Below are 17,263 nucleotides of genomic sequence, written 5' to 3' on the forward strand. Positions count from 1 at the left end.
GCCTTCATATACATTTCATGACCCTAATAGATTAATTCTCCACTTTAGAAGAACGCATACCACAAAGGAAGCCTTAGATACTTAACCTGTTGAGAGAACTCCCACAGTTTTAAAGTGAGACTCCCAGAATGAATTTGTGTATTAAAATAGGTTAGTCAGAGCGCTCTCCTTATTGAACAATAAAGCCGGTGGCTGGAGAACTAAAGGGTGTTAGTTTCTTTTCTGCAGCTGCACACACAGACCAGGACGGTACTGGTTGGAATGTTGGGCCAGACTCAGCTCAGCGCCGTAAGTCCCCCCATCTCTAGCACCTCTGTCTACCCACACATCGAGCCTTTAAAAGTTTGATTATGTTAAAACCAGGCTACTATGTATGGCCTAATCTAATGAGACTCCTCAGAGAACAGACAAGCACGAGACTGAGGTGCCCAACCCATCAGATCACCTGGGCAGTTATGAAACCCCAGTGCCCAGTCTTCATAAGACACACTAATTTTGTCCTTGCTGGAGTAGAATTCAGACATACCTAGACATTTACACCCACCAGGGAAGGAGGGCCCGGTGGGAATCAGCCTGCATAGGTCCTTGTCCCGTGTGAATGCACAGCAGGCCACGTGGGCACAGGGGTGACATGCAGAATTGCTGCAGCAGAGCTGGGGCCCCTGGGAACCTGCATGTCTAAGAAACCAGTCTTCCCTACAGCTCCTCAGCCTCAGTTCATAAGCTGTGAGGAACAAAAATAATATTTAAATGCTATGCGTGCTAGAAATGAAAACCAAGTACAATATGGTAGGTTTGGCAAAGCTTTAATATTGAAAGGAAATTCTCCATGATAATTTCATAACAACACTTAATAACCAAAATGAACAAAGTAACAAGAATATTCCTCATGTTGACATCTACTGAATCAACTTCACACAGTTAATAACTCTCATCTCAGGACAGGGCACCACTTAAATCTGCAGAGCACGTGATTCGACCCTTTACCCACTGTCCCAAAATTCAGACATTTGCCCACAAATACAGAATAATTTCACAGCTTCCTTTGAAATTATCCATTATCAATAAATATAACCCTACGATCTGACTCCAATTCATACACAGTGGTTTAAATACGGGGACCTTTGCATTTCCGTTTGGTGAGTACATTTCACATCCAGCTTACACCGGTGTCATTGGAGAGGACAGAGCCGCGGCCCCAAGCACGCGCTGCCTCTCCGGCCTTCGTGCACCCAGCATGGCTTGGGAATCAGACGCACCAGAAAGACCCGCTACTGGTGACCTACCCTCCAGTCGGGGCAGCCGGGTGGGAGGACAGTCTTGGGAGCCATGAGTGTGTCCCTCCCACTCGGCCTCGCCAGACCAGGAGGAGGAAAGCTGAAGGTCCTCACAGAGGGTGCTCAAGGGCACATGGGCACAGAAACCCTCAGACATGGGTGAGGTGGGAGGCTGCTGCCCAGGTGGGCTGGTGCGGCAAGAGGAGGGCACAAGGATGCCGTGGGGAACCTGGAGCTCCAGTGGCCTTCCTGTGACCTTGTGAAGACCATCCTGAGCGGCTGGCCAGGCCCCTGGGGTACTGGTAGGGCCCCGAGTGCGGTGCAGGCCTGGGCCGGAGCCAGGAGGGGCTGGCTGCCTGCAGGCGGGAGGCCACCGCTCTGCCCCTGGGGGGCCGCTGCTGGTCCAGTTGCCCTTGGTGGACGGTGGAGGCTCTGAGAGGCCCCAAGCTCAGGGGCCCCAGGGCTCCACGGGCCGCTCTGCAAGGGACAGAGCCTGGGTCTCTTGTGGGGCCCGTGGCCTGGCCCCTCGGGGAACTGGGCACACCTCTTGCCTGATGCCTCAGCAAGGAGATTGAAGTCCATGGCCAAGGTCTCCGGGGCAGGGTGTGGGTCCGGATGGGAGTTTCCAGATAGGGAGCTGGTCTGTGCCTGGAGGCTGAGGACGTGCCCCAGGCCTCCCACCCCGGGGTGCAGGATGCAGGTCCTCTTTGGTGTGTAGACGGGCATCGGCCTGTTTGGATGCTGTAGGATGAGACACACAGACGATACTTAGAACTTCCTCAATGCCAATAACACTTATACTTCCCCGAATCACAAAGACATCTTATAGCACGAAACTTAGCAGCCAAAGATATACAAGCAGTGCAGGTAGCTGTAAAGAGGGATTCAAATCACAGGCTTAGGAAAACATAAATGACAATATCACCTCGATACATTTCCTTCAATTAGACACCAAACAGAAACGATCTGGTAACGCCCGGTGGGCTGCGTGCACACAGGCCCTTTCATTCCCTCTCGCGGGAAGGCCAGGAACACGCTGTTGGGAGGAGGCTGGAGACTGACATGTTGGGGGGTGTCCCACAGCCAGAAGATGCTGCCACCCGGAAGCACCTAATGACCCCGCCACCATTCCCCCAGCAACACCGACATGATCAAGCAACAATGGCACTGGAAACGCACACCAGGGCACCACATGGGTCCCAGGAGAAACGTGCCAACCGCCTGCCAGGAGCCAGGGGCGCTCAGCCGGCGCCCGGAGGGAAGAGCGGTGGGGCCAGGGACTCACCCGCGCGCAGTCACGTGCTTCCGGCTCCATCCGGCTCTGCGGCGGCCTCCTGGGGCGGCTCCTGGGGCACCGCGGGAGCACAGCCTCCCTGCGCCGCTCCTCGGGCCTGCAGCACAGCAAAGGCTCAGGGGGCGCCCCTCCGCGGCCTGGGCCCGTTCCTGCTTGGGGGTCCCAGGCAGAGAGGCCCTTGCTCTGCCCTGACAACCCTCCCCTCTCCGCGTCCCCCACCCCGGGGCGCCCCTGGGACAGGGCCTGGAGCACCCCGCGGGGCCGCCACTGCTGGTCTGCCTGCAGTGCAAAGCGCCCCAGCGTCCCACCCCACTGGGGATGCTCCCGGGCAATGGGCTCCCAGTGGCGGTCCCAGAGGGGCAGAGCCCCTTCTCTTCCCACTGGGACCCTGTCCTTGCCTGGCGGAGAGGGAGGTCAGCCACAGTCTGCAGAGGCTTCAGCCCGAGCCTGGCCCCCACCCTCCCGGCTCCTCACCTCTGTGTCAGCCCCTTCTCTGGCAGGGCCTCCAGGGAGGCGCCTGGGTTCTGGGAGGCCTGCCGATTCCGGGGGTCCCGGTTCTCCTTCAGCACACTGGAGCCCAAGGGCTGGGGGGCTAGGGCGCCCTGCCAGCACCTGATGGGGCACCTGCTGCTCCGGGCGGTGTGCCCGAAGGCCCCACAGTGCTTGCACTTCACCTGCGGCCGGGGAGGAGGGGGGTTAGCGAGCCACAGCCCACAGGCCCGGGTGGGGGAGGGAGGGGCGGATGTTCAGAGTGGAATAGATTTGGGCAGAGAGGACAGAAAATATGGCAAATCAGGCACTAGGAGACTAAAGATATTCCAGAGGTTCCCAAAGTCGGTGACAGGCAGGACCCAGCAGGATGGACGGGAGGCCTCGGGGTGCAGGGGAAGACCCAGCCTCGAGGAGTCGGGCCCTCGCCAGCCTGGACACACCCCGAAGCGGGAGGCACCCCCACAACCCCCTAGTCCCACAGTGGCCCCATCTGCCCCGGGCTGAGGTCCCAGGGAAGGCAGCCCCTGGCCGGGAAAGGACGCAGCACTTCCCGTGTCCGCCCCGTCTCTGGACTCCATGCCAGCCCCTGGTTCCCAGCAGGCGCCCGCCTCCACTTACCCTGGGGTCCTCGAGTTCAGGAGGGGAAGCCCTGGGCCCCCGGAGGCCCCTCGGCCGCCTCTCGGCTCCCTGGGCTGTGAGGGGGCTGCAGGGCCCGGGCTGGGGGTGACGGCCCGCCATCTGCCCACCCCCTCCCGCCTCAGCTCCGTCTCCTGAGCTGTGCTTCCTGGACGTCCTGGAAGAGGAAAAGAGTACTTTGGAGCCGAGAGCTGGGGTGAGCCCCCCGAGTGACCGGGAAGCCAGAGCTCGTTCAGCTCTGCCACAGGCGCTCAGTTAGGAAAGTACAAGACGGATTCCCCGACCCTCCCCAAACCAGAGCTCCGGGAACGCGACCCTGAACGCCGTGGCCCATGTCACTCTCCGCACAAAACACCGGATGTGCTCCTCCCGAGCGCTGGATTTCCCATTCAACGTAAGAGGAGGCAACTTCCAAATACAAATTCACATAGAAAACATGTATTTTCTTTCTCTTGGACAGGAAGCTCCCGCTGAGGGCCTGAACTATTTTATTTTACCTTTGGTCCTCAATGCCTCCATTTCTCATGAATTCTTAGTAAATGTGAAATGCCTAGGTTCGAACTAAGCATGAACAACACATTCCTGAGGCTTCCAGTGCCCAAAGCCATAACCCACCAAGTTTCCATAACCGTTCTTCCTCCGCGAACCAGAATGCTCCAGCCCGTCTCTTTTAAATTTGAACCTCACGTAATAATTAGCCTTGAGAAGGAGGCCTTGTATCAGTCTCTGTTCTCCACAAATACTATCAAAATTGAAGGAGCCTTAACCCAATGCCTAAGCCACATCACCTCATATTGTCCCCACTGTCCTATTTCTCCGAGGGTATTGGGAGGCCCAGATGGAAAGAAAACCAACCTGATGCCCAGGTGTGCTCCTCCTGTCCGTGGGCAGAGGGTCAGAAACGGGGGCGCTGGGCGGACCGACTGCGAGATGCAGCCTCCCACGGGGCCAGAGAGGGGGCTTCCGTCCCTCGCTGGGCTTTATACGGTCTCCGGGTCATGTGCCCCGGGGTGGGGGGGGGGTCGCTGAGTCAGTCCGTCAGCTCCCCTTGCTTCTCATCCCGACCCGATACGGTGACCTCTGCTTTCTCCTTGGAAACACTCATGGGTTTCCAAATTCTGTGTAAGTCAGGCATTCACTCAAGTTTATACATTTTCTGTAAGAAAATTAACCACTTGTTTTTTGCCTGCTCTTTTCTGTGCTTCGCATTATTTATTGTGGTACAATACACCTAACAGAAAACTCAGTGTTTTAGCCGGGAGGTGCAGAGCTCTCTGGCTTGAGGGACGGTCACACAGTTGTGCAGCCTGAACTTTACTACAGGTTGATATTGATGTTATTTGCTCAAATGGTGTTACTTCTCTTCCAAGGCAACCAGGCCGTGGACGGTATTCGACAAATGCTTGTGTATGTAGGAGACACATTTAGAAATGCAAATGGCAAATCACCTCGTTTGGGCATTTTCTAATTTAGTTCCATTCAGCATCTTCCTTCCAAAGCCTGTCAACAAACAGCACCTCCTCCCGCACAGGGCGATGGTCCCCATTTTGCAGAAACTCCTTTTTCAGTAACGTTTTTCAGCTGCCACTCAAGGTAGTTTCAGTACTTCACGATTTGTATAGTTGAACCTGTGTTGCCTTTTTAACCTGCATCTTATTTATTATTTATGAAGGTGCACCCCTCCCCCACCCCAGATCCCAGCCCCACCCTAGCTCGGCCACGCCTTCCCCATTCCCGGGCTTAGCGACCTGGTTGTCCAGTCACTGCCCCAGCTGGCCGGTGGGCCTCCCTCCACTGGGACTGGGAGACACCAGCCGTCTCAGGACTGCTCTCCAAATGCTCAATAAACTCCATCTGTTTAATAGATAAAATCTGTTGAGATTTTGAATAGAATTCATTGGATCACCTATTAATTAAATAGAACTCTTCTTTGAGATTTCATTTTTTCATCTATAGATACGTTAGCAACTCCTTATTTATACATCATGTCATTTCAATTGGAGGTCATTCATAAATTTTTTTAGAACACTCCATAAAACTGCAAAACTCCCCTACTGGTGAGACCGCATGCTGTTCACTGTACCCTTGGGGAGTGCATTGCCCAATTTCCATACCCATTTCTCATATCTAAAAGTTCATCTATTTATGTTGTTAGGATCCTTACCATGATTTCTGTGACTATTCACTACTTTTTTATTGTTTTTTTTCACATATCACTTTGAATTTATGAACAACCTGTCCCCTCCCAGGAGCAATCCCTGAGCAGGAGGACAGAGACCCTTGGGGTCCATCACCTCATGCACCTGTGTGTGTGGTGGCAAAATCCTAATATCAATCCTCTAGGCAAATTTCAAGTAAAAGATTAGAAAGTCTATTACTGTACTTTATAAAATTGTAGAAGTATAGGAAAATATAAAATGGAGAGACACCAAGTTTTATGAATTGATGAATTTATAATTAAAAATTGCACAATTATTTAAAAATTACTAAATATGATAGAATTATTAATAGAGGAATAGAAATACAGACTACAGACACACTGTAGATTCTTCTCCCCAACGTGGTGCTCCACGGTAAACTTCATGGTCTTTAGAGAAGGGTACGAGATAGGGAGCCCACGGGATCTGCTTCTCTGCCACCCTTGCTGTGCACACTGCCAGGCCCTGACCCATACAAATGCCCGCAATGTGCACTGTTGTGATAAAACCTTATATTCTTTTAGCAATTCTGTAATTTAGTGATCTTTAAGGATTAAGTAATTTCTAATTATAAGTTTGCCAATATATGAGACCTTGCATCTTTTAATTTCACCAGATTTCCCCCGTAGGTTGTTGGTATCACCAAGTTTACTAAAAGACTTTCTAATAGTATAACTTTACTAAGAGGAAAGATCATGGAATTTGAAACAAAACGCTCACAGAAAACTTCAAGAGATGACGGACCTGCAGGATCTTCTGTCTCCTCTCAGGGATGCACCCCTGAGATGTCAGGTTGTTCAATAAAAAATACAAAGTGATATGTGAAAAAAAAAAACCTTATAATAAAAATAGTAAATAATCACAGAAATCACGATGAGCCTATTGACATAAATGAATGAAATTATCAAAATAGAAACGGTATGGAGATTCACATATGCACTCCCCAAGTGTACACCACGACAGACATGGGGTTGGTCTCACCAGCAGGGGAATTTTGTAGAGTTTTATGCACAGTTTTAAAAAAATCTATAAATTACTCTAGATTGAAATGATGTGATGTATAAATAAGGACAGTTAAAAGATAAACATACATGGGAAGGAATCGAAAAATTAATAAGGGAATGGAACCAAATCTCTGTATTCATATTTCTATACATACAACAGATAAAGGGATGGTTTCCTGACAGAATCAAGGTATTCAGCATTTGGAGAGCTGTCCGGAGATGGCTGGTGCCTCCCAGTCCCAGTGGAGGGAGGCCCACCGGCCAGCTGGGGCAGTGGCTGGACAGCCAGGTCGCTAAGCCCGGGAATGGGGGAGGCCAGGCCCAGCAGGGGGCAGCCGAACTAGGGTGAGGCCGGGACCCGGGGTGGGGGAGGGGTGCAGCTTCATAAATAATAAATGAGATGATGCAGGTTAAAAAGGCAACACCAGTTCAAATATACAAATCATGAAGTACTGAAACTACCTTGAGTGGCAGCTGAAAAACGTTACTGAAAACAGAGTTACTGCAAAATGGGGACCCTCACCCTGTGCAGGTGGGGGTGCTGTTTATTGACAGGCTTTGGGAGGAAGATGCTGACTGGGACTAAATCAGAAAATGCCCAAATGAGATCATTTCCCATTTCCATTCCTAAATGTGTCTCCTACATACGCAGGCATTTGTTGACCACCCTCCACGGCCTGATGAGCAAATAGCATCAATATCAACCCGTGGAAGCCGAGACTGACAAAGAAAGTCCTAGTTGATCCACAGAAATAAGCAGTGACGACTAGGGGATGGGTAGTAGATATTCCAGTTGGGCAAAATGAAGGGCTCTTGGGAAGGGTGGCGGGGACGGCTGCACAACTGTGTGACCGTCCCTCATGCCAGAGAGCTCTGCACCTCCCGGCTAAAACACTGACTATTTTACCACAATAAATAATGCGAAGCACAGAAAAGAGCAGGCAAAAAACAAGTGGTTAATTTTCTTACAGAAAATGTATAAACTTAAGTGAATGCCTAACTTACACAGAATTTGGAAACCCATGAGTGTTTCCAAGGAGAAAGCAGAGGTCACCGTATCGGGTCGGGACGAGAAGCAAGGGGAGCTGACGGACTGACTCAGCGACACCCCCCCGGGGCACGTGACCCGGAGACCGTATAAAGCCCAGCGAGGGACGGAAGCCCCCTCTCTGGCCCCGTGGGAGGCTGCATCTCGCAGTCGGTCCGCCCAGCGCCCCCGTTTCTGACCCTCTGCCCACGGACAGGAGGAGCACACCTGGGCATCAGGTTGGTTTTCTTTCCATCTGGGCCTCCCAATACCCTCGGAGAAATAGGACAGTGGGGACAATATGAGGTGATGTGGCTTAGGCATTGGGTTAAGGCTCCTTCAATTTTGATAGTATTTGTGGAGAACAGAGACTGATACAAGGCCTCCTTCTCAAGGCTAATTATTACGTGAGGTTCAAATTTAAAAGAGACGGGCTGGAGCATTCTGGTTCGCGGAGGAAGAACGGTTATGGAAACTTGGTGGGTTATGGCTTTGGGCACTGGAAGCCTCAGGAATGTGTTGTTCATGCTTAGTTCGAACCTAGGCATTTCACATTTACTAAGAATTCATGAGAAATGGAGGCATTGAGGACCAAAGGTAAAATAAAATAGTTCAGGCCCTCAGCGGGAGCTTCCTGTCCAAGAGAAAGAAAATACATGTTTTCTATGTGAATTTGTATTTGGAAGTTGCCTCCTCTTACGTTGAATGGGAAATCCAGCGCTCGGGAGGAGCACGTCCGGTGTTTTGTGCGGAGAGTGACATGGGCCACGGCGTTCAGGGTCGCGTTCCCGGAGCTCTGGTTTGGGGAGGGTCGGGGAATCCCGTCTTGTACTTTCCTAACTGAGCGCCTGTGGCAGAGCTGAACGAGCTCTGGCTTCCCGGTCACTCGGGGGGCTCACCCCAGCTCTCGGCTCCAAAGTACCCTTTTCCTCTTCCAGGACGTCCAGGAAGCACAGCTCAGGAGACGGAGCTGAGGCGGGAGGGGGTGGGCAGATGGCGGGCCGTCACCCCCAGCCCGGGCCCTGCAGCCCCCTCACAGCCCAGGGAGCCGAGAGGCAGCAGAGGGGCCTCCGGGGGCCCAGGGCTTCCCCTCCTGAACTCGAGGACCCCAGGGTAAGTGGAGGCGGGCGCCTGCTGGGAACCAGGGGCTGGCATGGAGTCCAGAGACGGGGCGGGCACGGGAAGTGCTGCGTCCTTTCCCGGCCAGGGGCTGCTTTCCCTGGGACCTCAGCCCCGGGCAGATGGGGCCACTGTGGGACTCGGGGGTTGTGGGGGTGCCTCCCGCTTTGGGGCATGTCCAGGCTGGCGAGGGCCCGACTCCTCGAGGCTGGGTCTTCCCCTGCACCCCGAGGCCTCCCGTCCCTCCTGCTGGGTCCTGCCTGTCACCGACTTTGGGAACCTCTGGAATATCTTTAGTCTCCTAGTACCTGATTTGCCATATTTTCTGTCCTCTCTGCCCAAATCTATTCCACTCTGAACATCCGCCCCTCCCTCCCCCTCCCGGGCCTGTGGGCTGTGGCTCGCTGACCCCCCTCCTCCACGGCCGCAGGTGAAGTGCAAGCACTGTGGGGCCTTCGGGCACACCGCCCGGAGCAGCAGGTGCCCCATCAGGTGCTGGCAGGGCGCCCTAGCCCCCCAGCCCTTGGGCTCCAGTGCGCTGAAGGAGAACCGGGACCCCCGGAATCGGCAGGCCCCCCAAAACCCAGGCGCCTCCCTGGAGGCCCTGCCAGAGAAGGGGCTGACACAGAGGTGAGGAGCCGGGAGGGTGGGGGCCAGGCTCGGGCTGAAGCCTGTGCAGACTGGGGCTGACGCCCCTCTCCGCCAGGCAAGGACAGGGTCCCGGGGGGAAGAGAAGGGGCTCTGCCCCTCTGGGACCGCCACTGGGAGCCCATTGCCCGGGAGCATCCCCAGTGGGGTGGGACGCTGGGGCGCTTTGCACTGCAGGCAGACCAGCAGTGGCGGCCCCGCGGGGTGCTCCAGGCCCTGTCCCAGGGGCGCCCTGGGGTGGGGGACGCGGAGAGGGGAGGGTGGTCAGGGCAGAGCAAGGGCCTCTCTGCCTGGGACCCCCAAGCAGGAACGGGCCCAGGCCGCGGAGGGGCTCCCCCTGAGCCTTTGCTGTGCTGCAGGCCCAAGAAGCGGCGCAGGGAGGCTGTGCTCCGGCGGTGCCCCAGGAGGCCGCCGCAGAGCCGGATGGAGCCGGAAGCACGTGACTGCGCGCGGGTGAGTCCCTGGCCCCACCGCTCTTCCCTCCGGGCGCCGGCTGAGCGCCCCTGGCCCCTGGCAGGCGGTTGGCACGTTTCTCCTGGGACCCATGTGGTGCCCTGGTGTGGGTTTCCAGTGCCATTTTTGCTTGATCATGTCGGTGTTGCTGGGGGAGTGGTGGCGGGGTCATTAGGTGCTTCCGGGTGGCAGCATCTTCTGGCTGTGGGACACCCCCCAACATGTCCGTCTCCAGCCTCCTCCCAACAGCGTGTTCCTGGCCTTCCCTCGAGAGGGAATGAAAGGGCCTGTGTGCACGCAGCCCACCGGGCGTTACCAGATCGTTTCTGTTTGGTGTCTAATTGAAGGAAATGTATCGAGGTGATATTGTAATTTATGTTTTCCTAAGCCCGTGATTTGAATCCCTCTTTACAGCTACTTGCACTGCTTGTATATCTTTGGCTGCTAAGTTTCGTGCTATAAGATGTCTTTGTGATTCGGGGAAGTATAAGTGTTATTGGCATTGAGGAAGTTCTAAGTATCGTCTGTGTGTCTCATCCTACAGCATCCAAACAGGCCGATGCCCGTCTACACACCAAAGAGGACCTGCATCCTGCACCCCGGGGTGGGAGGCCTGGGGCACGTCCCCAGCCTCCAGGCACAGACCAGCTCCCTGTCTGGAAACTCCCATCGGGACCCACACCCTGCCCCGGAGACCTTGGCCATGGACTTCAATCTCCTTGCTGAGGCATCAGGCAAGAGGTGTGCCCAGTTCCCCGAGGGGCCAGGCCACGGGCCCCACAAGAGACCCAGGCTCTGTCCCTTGCAGAGCGGCCCGTGGAGCCCTGGGGCCCCTGAGCTTGGGGCCTCCCAGTGCCTCCACCGTCCACCAAGGGCAACTGGACCAGCAGCGGCCCCCCAGGGGCAGAGCGGTGGCCTCCCGCCTGCAGGCAGCCGGCCCCTCCTGGCTCCGGCCCAGGCCTGCACCACACTCCAGGCCCTACCAGTACCCCAGGAGCCTGGCCAGCAGCTCAGGATGGTCTTCACGAGGTCACAGGAAGGCCACTGGAGCTCCAGGTTCCCCACGGCACCCTTGTGCCCTCCTCCTGCCGCGCCAGCCCACCTAGGCAGCAGCCTCCCACCTCGCCCATGTCTGAGGGTTTCTGTGCCCATGTGCCCTTGAGCACCCTCTGTGAGGACCTTCAGCTTTCCTCCTCCTGGTCTGGCGAGGCCGAGTGGGAGGGACACACTCATGGCTCCCAAGACTGTCCTCCCACCTGGCTGCCCTGACTGGAGGGTAGGTCACCGGGAGCGGGTCTTTCTGGTGCATCCGATTCCCAAGCCGTGCTGGGTGCACGAAGGCCGGAGAGGCAGCGCATGCTTGGGGCCGCGGCTCTGTCCTCTCCCATGACACCGGTGTAAGCTGGATGTGAAATGTACTCACCAAACGGAAATGCAAAGGTCTCTGTATTTAAACTACTGTGTATGAATTGGAGTCAGATCGTAGGGTTATATTTATTGATAATGGATAATTTCAAAGGAAGCTGTGAAATTATTCTGTATTTGTGGGCAAATGTCTGAATTTTGGGACAGTGGGTAAAGGGTCGAATCACGTGCCCTGCAGATTTAAGCAGTGCCCTGTCCTGAGATGAGAGTTATTAACTGTGTGAAGTTGATTCAGTAGATGTCAACATGGGGAATATTCTTGTTACTTTGTTCATTTTGGTTATTAAGTGTTGTTATGAAATTATCGTGGAGAATGTCCTTTCAATATTAAAGCTTTGCCAAACCTACCATATTGTACTTGGTTTTCATTTCTAGCACGCATAGCATTTAAATATTATTTTTGTTCCTCACAGCTAATGAACTGAGGCTGAGGAGCTGTAGGGAAGACTGGTTTCTTAGACATGCAGGTTCCCAGGGGCCCCAGCTCTGCTGCAGCAATTCTGCATGTCACCCACGGGGCCTGCTGTGCATTCACACAAGACAAGCCTCTATGCAGGCTGATTCCCACCGGGCCCTCCTTCCCTGGTGGGTGTAAATGTCTAGGTATGTCTGAATTCTACTCCAGCAGGGACAAAATTACTTTGTCACATCCCAGGGGACTGAAGCCTGCATTTGCCTTGGGAACCCCTCCTCCATGAGGGGCCCGCTGTCACAGTGTTCCCGGTTCCTTCACCGCATGATCACCTGTCCATGGCCTGACATCTTTGTACTCAGCCACCATCTGCCTTCCCTCCTTGTACCTCCCTGGGGCCCCAGGCCACAGGAGACACTCACCGTCTTCGTGAAGGACAGAAGGGTTGCACTTACCTGGTGTGCTCACGGCCGTTTCTGATGTGCCTCCTCAATGCATGCTTGCTCTCCCTACTGTTTCCAGGACATTAATAGCTCTTCCTACCTCCACGGTTATACTCAGGACATTTGGGTGGTGCTAGTGGGTAAGGAGGCCTTCTCTGGGTCATCACGAGGAAAGCCCAAGACATTCCTGGCCCCTGGAGACCACTTGAAAGTTTTATGAGCTTTAGACCAGGTAAAGGCATCCTGGCTGCACGAGCACATTTCCTGGCTGTTTAAGGAAAGATGACATAACTCCTGATGACAGAGGCGTAGTCAGGACAACTTACCCATACTATGTAGCCAAACATGGGGAAAACATATTCCCCGAATCATTTTACATATTTTTATCCCTAAGATTTTGCATCTCCACGAAACCCTCCATCAATAAGGCAGAGAGCCTCTTGCCTCTTATTTCCAAATAAATTGTTTTCCTACCTTCTCTCTAACTGCAAAGCTCTATGAATCCAAGTACTATCCTCACACAGAACACAAGCACACACTCCTCCACCTCTGATGTGTATAAAACATCCCGTCCTTAAACGATAAAACACAACCTTTCAATACAAGGATAAGGACCTTGGAGGATGTGTGCCAAGTCGGGGTCTTGGAAGCAGCTGCCTTCTTCAGACAAATGCTGCAATGATAGGAATTTCCACCAATCAGCTTTTCACGCATCTCCACTTTTCCAAAGCTCGGTTCACGTTCTGAGCTGCTCTGATATGCAGGTAAGGGTCGGAAGTGTTTGACACACCATGGCAGCAGAGATGCTTGATTTGAGATCTCCAGTACCCTCCAAATTTTCGGCAGATTAGGGTGGTGCTCTCAGAGGACCAGGCTGATGGCTTGTGCTCCTGCCAACCTAACTGCTGCATGGCGTATGCAGCGGACATCAGAAACTCACGGCCGCCCTCCTGCTTGTTTCTGGGGAAGCCAGTAACCAGTTCTTGCAGGGGCTGGATGACATGTATCTCCCAGAATGCTGAGGGCTGAGTAATGTGAGCTTGCATAGCACACAGCATGTAGAATGTCTAGTTCTGACGGATTTCCAGTGCTGCTGCCAAGACAGACATAGCCGGTGAGGGGCAGTCTGTTACATCAGACCCTGCAGCACGCTGCTCACGTAGCACGTGTCCCCTCTATTCTGGAGCCCAGTCCCAACCACACAAGGGCTCTTCCAACTCAGAGTAAGTTTCTCCATGGGAGTAGCTGTGCTGCCACCTCAGCCAAGCCATCGTGCAGGCTGCACACGGGTGATGGTGATGGCCTCTCAGGGAGAGGGGGCCCCCAGTGGGCTTCATTGCCACCTGCACTGGACCGAGGTTTGAGTTCCAGGAAGACACTGACCTGAGACTCACCCTCCCAGGGGCAGAAGCGGCTTGCATGTCTCCAGGCACCGAGACCACAAGCCTGGGAATAATGCTTCCCTCCTAGACGGTCTCCAAATGGCAGACTTGGCTGGCTCATCAGGCCACCCAGGTGACCGACCTGATTACACAGGGTGCAACTAACCTCTCACCTGAACTGGATTAAGTCACAGGGTGTGGTCGCTCTTCTTCCCCAGAGAGAGCAACAGTCACCTTTCAGTGCTTTCTATTCACAGAGCCTCTGTTTAATTGTTAGAATCTTGTAGAAATACATTGCAAATGGAAATGATGTGGGATGGTGGAGGCACTTTTGTCTTGGCCTCCCAACAGAGAGACAAAGAGGCAAAGAAGAATGCTGGGATATGTGTGTGTGTGCAGGGGAGGGGGTAACGGGAGGATGTAAATGCCAGGCAACCACTCATCATGAACCGAGTGGCATGTTACAGTTTGCATTGGGTACATCTGCTCAGCTGCCATAACAAAACGCCACACACTGGGTGGCTTAAACCGCAGGTATTTATTTACTCACAGCTCTGGAGGCTGAAAGTCCAAGACGAAGGTGTCATTAGGATGCATTTCTGGTGAGAACTCTGTTCCTGGCTTGCAGAAGGCCACCTTCCTGTCTTCACAGTGCCTTTCCTCTGTGTGCACACGGAAGAGAAAGTGAGTTAGCTCCAGTGTCTCTTCCTGTTAGGATAGTAATCCTACCAGAGCAGGACCCCACAGGTATGGCCCCATTGAGCTCTAAGTTCTTTCTTAGAGGCCCCATCTCCAAATCAGCCACACTAAAGGTTAAAGTGTCAGCATATGAATTGGGTGGGTGAATGGAGGGGCGCATAATTTCCTTCCTAATACATTTGTTAAAAAGATCTGCCATTTAGGCCACTCTCAAAAAGGAAAAACAAACATTTCAGTACTTTCTCACTCTCTGTAATTTCCCTTGCACTCTTTCCTGGCAGATTTTCTTAGTAAATTTCAATTGAAAAGGAAATCATTCGTGAATATTCACACTGTATTCAAATGCCAAGTGAGTGAAGGAGTGTGGGACATTTACTTTTCCATGACGTGGACGGTAATTTTCCAAAGCAAGTTCACATGGCATGTAGCCTGAACTCCTTACTCACAAGCCACAAATTATGTAGCCAGTAAATTTTTTTTTTTTAAAGATTACTATCCAATGCGTTTGCCTCTAAACCTCCAGCTTTCACTCTGTTTTGACTCATAATGACCAGGAAGGTAGTTAAAAATATTTTTGTCTACCTAGTTGTGGGCCCAGAAACTGTAACAATAGAAATCTGGCAGCTGGTTTCACACTTCTTAGTAAAGACTTCTATTCTTAAGAGCCACTCTAATATGAATACATATGCAAAATCCAGTGTCCTGTGTTGCCAAATTTTAGGTGCTACCTCTGTGAAATTATGCAGCCACATGGTTTTAAGTTCTCTTGTTTCAGTATGTATCTCTTTTACAGGTTGGCCATTTATACACAGTATTAGGTTGACATTTGGAAATGCAATGGAAGAAGACACCTACATTTAACCTGTGGCCTTAAAGTGTTAATATTTATTGAATAAGATTCACAACAATGTCTGCAGAAATGTTTTTGAAGTTCAGAATTATTTCATATTAGACATAAAATTAGTTCACATTAGAAAATGGGTAATGTTGGCAGCATTATCTAATTTGCAGTGGAAAAAAAAACTTATTTCAGAAAATGCATAAAGCTTAGGAAGGAAAGACACCAGGATCTATTTCTCTGCTGTGCCCTCTCCTTTGTCACTGACCTCGCTTCTGGAAGTTTCAGGTGCCTGCTAGATAGATTAAAATGTCATCTGGAGTGGGTGGAAATGTGGCTTGATTTTGGACATCTGGCCTCTGGACTGTAAGAAAACACATTTCTCTTTTGAGCCACGAACTTGGTGGTAATGTGTTATGGCAAACTTAGGAAGTCAATAAGGTGCCCTAACTCCCCTTTACGACATCTTTCAATTTCTAATTGAGTAAATTTCATTGATTTTTAAATTTCAGAATGGTTGAATCAAGCAAAATCAGTTATATTATTGATTTGATCCTAAATTTAGAAGAATCTGAGGTAAGATGCAAGTAGTGTATACACACGAGGCATAAAAGGAAAACCCGCAGTAAAACCGGTAAATCTGAGTCAACAAGTTTTGGTATGCAACATTTTTCTTCTGCATTTACACCTTCACTAACACCTCACCCGGCTGCTACACACATACTATTTGATTTGAATTGAACGGCAACATTCACAAGCCCCAGCATTACCGCAGGCAGCGCCTCCTAGCGGACGGTTCTGCGCACACCTATGCCCGTCCAGACACCTGGGTTTCCACAGCGGAGGCTGCAGGCAGGAGCCTTGCATTGTGTTCCCTGACCAGCAGGGGGAGCCACAGGCCTGCACGAGCATTTCGCAGGCTTCCAGAGGATAGAAACGCTATTGGTCCTGGACGGGCAGGTCTGCACCGCCTGCCTTGCAGTGCAGCACGCGCATTTCTTGGATGCTTACAGGGGCTCAGGTGGGCCTAGGACTCCATCTGTGTTTGGCAATGTCACTTCTCAGCCCCTGGTCTGAGGTAGAAAATTCTGAGGACACTTGAACAGTTGTAACTCTTTTTCCCACTGTTGCCAGAAAAGCAGGGAGTCCCTGGGCTCCGCAGCGTATTGAGGAAACTGTGCTGGTTCTGGTGGACCGCGGAGGCCCTGGAATTGTCCCGCTTGCTATCTAGAGAGAGTTTCTAGTACAGGTTCAGAGAGGGGAACATCAGGCATAGCCGGTGAACTCCAGGGACCGGGGAGGCGAGCAGAGTCCTAGGAGAGAGGGTGACCAGAGGCCAGAGCTGCGTGGAGAGTGGACACTCGAGACTCACCACCACGAGCACAGCTCCCTCCGTGCCCCTGTGATCAGCTCAGAGACCTGCCGGCATCCCTTTTCTGTGCAACTTTACGTTCTCCCTAGTGTTTGTTTTTTTCTTTTTTCTAATGCAACCAAGTTTATATGTACTTATTTCTAACTCGATCCTAAACTCTCTGCTCATTGTCTGAATCTCTCCTTCAAAAGTTCTTTCTCATCAGGCACGGCAATCCCCTCCTCTCGTAGCACCATGTCTGGGAGATTTCCGAGTCGTCGAAACCACGCCGTTGGCCTCTGTGTGCTGCTCACTGTCATGTTGTGGTGTCACCCGCTGAGGCTGCTGTCACGGTGAGGTCCCCCTCCTGTCACCCGCTGAGGCTGTTGTCATGGTGAGGTCCCCCTCCTGTCACCCGCTGAGGCTGTTGTCATGGTGAGGTCCCCCTCCTGTCACCCGCTGAGGCTGTTGTCATGGTGAGGTCCCCCTCCTGTCACCCGCTGAGGCTGTTGTTGCAGTGAGGTCCCCCTCCTGTCCCCCGCTGAGGCTGTTGTTGCAGTGAGGT

At 52.7% G+C, this 17,263-nt stretch overlaps 2 protein-coding genes across 2 annotated transcripts; one reads left to right on the forward strand and one right to left on the reverse strand.

The window, feature by feature from the left end:
• Window positions 1–806: 806 nt before the first annotated feature.
• Window positions 807–4,019, reverse strand: LOC118967937 (protein FAM90A1-like). Its single transcript, XM_036996009.2, has 4 exons — window positions 3,682–4,019; window positions 3,046–3,245; window positions 2,563–2,668; window positions 807–2,018 (listed from the first exon to the last, which is right to left on the reverse strand). Exons 1-4 carry the CDS (start codon window positions 3,799–3,801, stop codon window positions 1,401–1,403), a joined length of 1,044 nt encoding a protein of 347 aa, XP_036851904.2. The 5' UTR covers window positions 3,802–4,019; the 3' UTR covers window positions 807–1,400.
• A 4,668-nt stretch (window positions 4,020–8,687) lies between these two features.
• LOC140844826 (protein FAM90A1-like) lies at window positions 8,688–11,879 on the forward strand. Its single transcript, XM_073217764.1, has 4 exons — window positions 8,688–9,041; window positions 9,478–9,677; window positions 10,055–10,148; window positions 10,693–11,879. Exons 1-4 carry the CDS (start codon window positions 8,922–8,924, stop codon window positions 11,308–11,310), a joined length of 1,032 nt encoding a protein of 343 aa, XP_073073865.1. The 5' UTR covers window positions 8,688–8,921; the 3' UTR covers window positions 11,311–11,879.
• Window positions 11,880–17,263: the final 5,384 nt, after the last annotated feature.

This window comes from Manis javanica, chromosome 12 (assembly GCF_040802235.1).
Source record: "Manis javanica isolate MJ-LG chromosome 12, MJ_LKY, whole genome shotgun sequence".
In the NCBI taxonomy this organism is placed as follows: domain Eukaryota; kingdom Metazoa; phylum Chordata; class Mammalia; order Pholidota; family Manidae; genus Manis; species Manis javanica.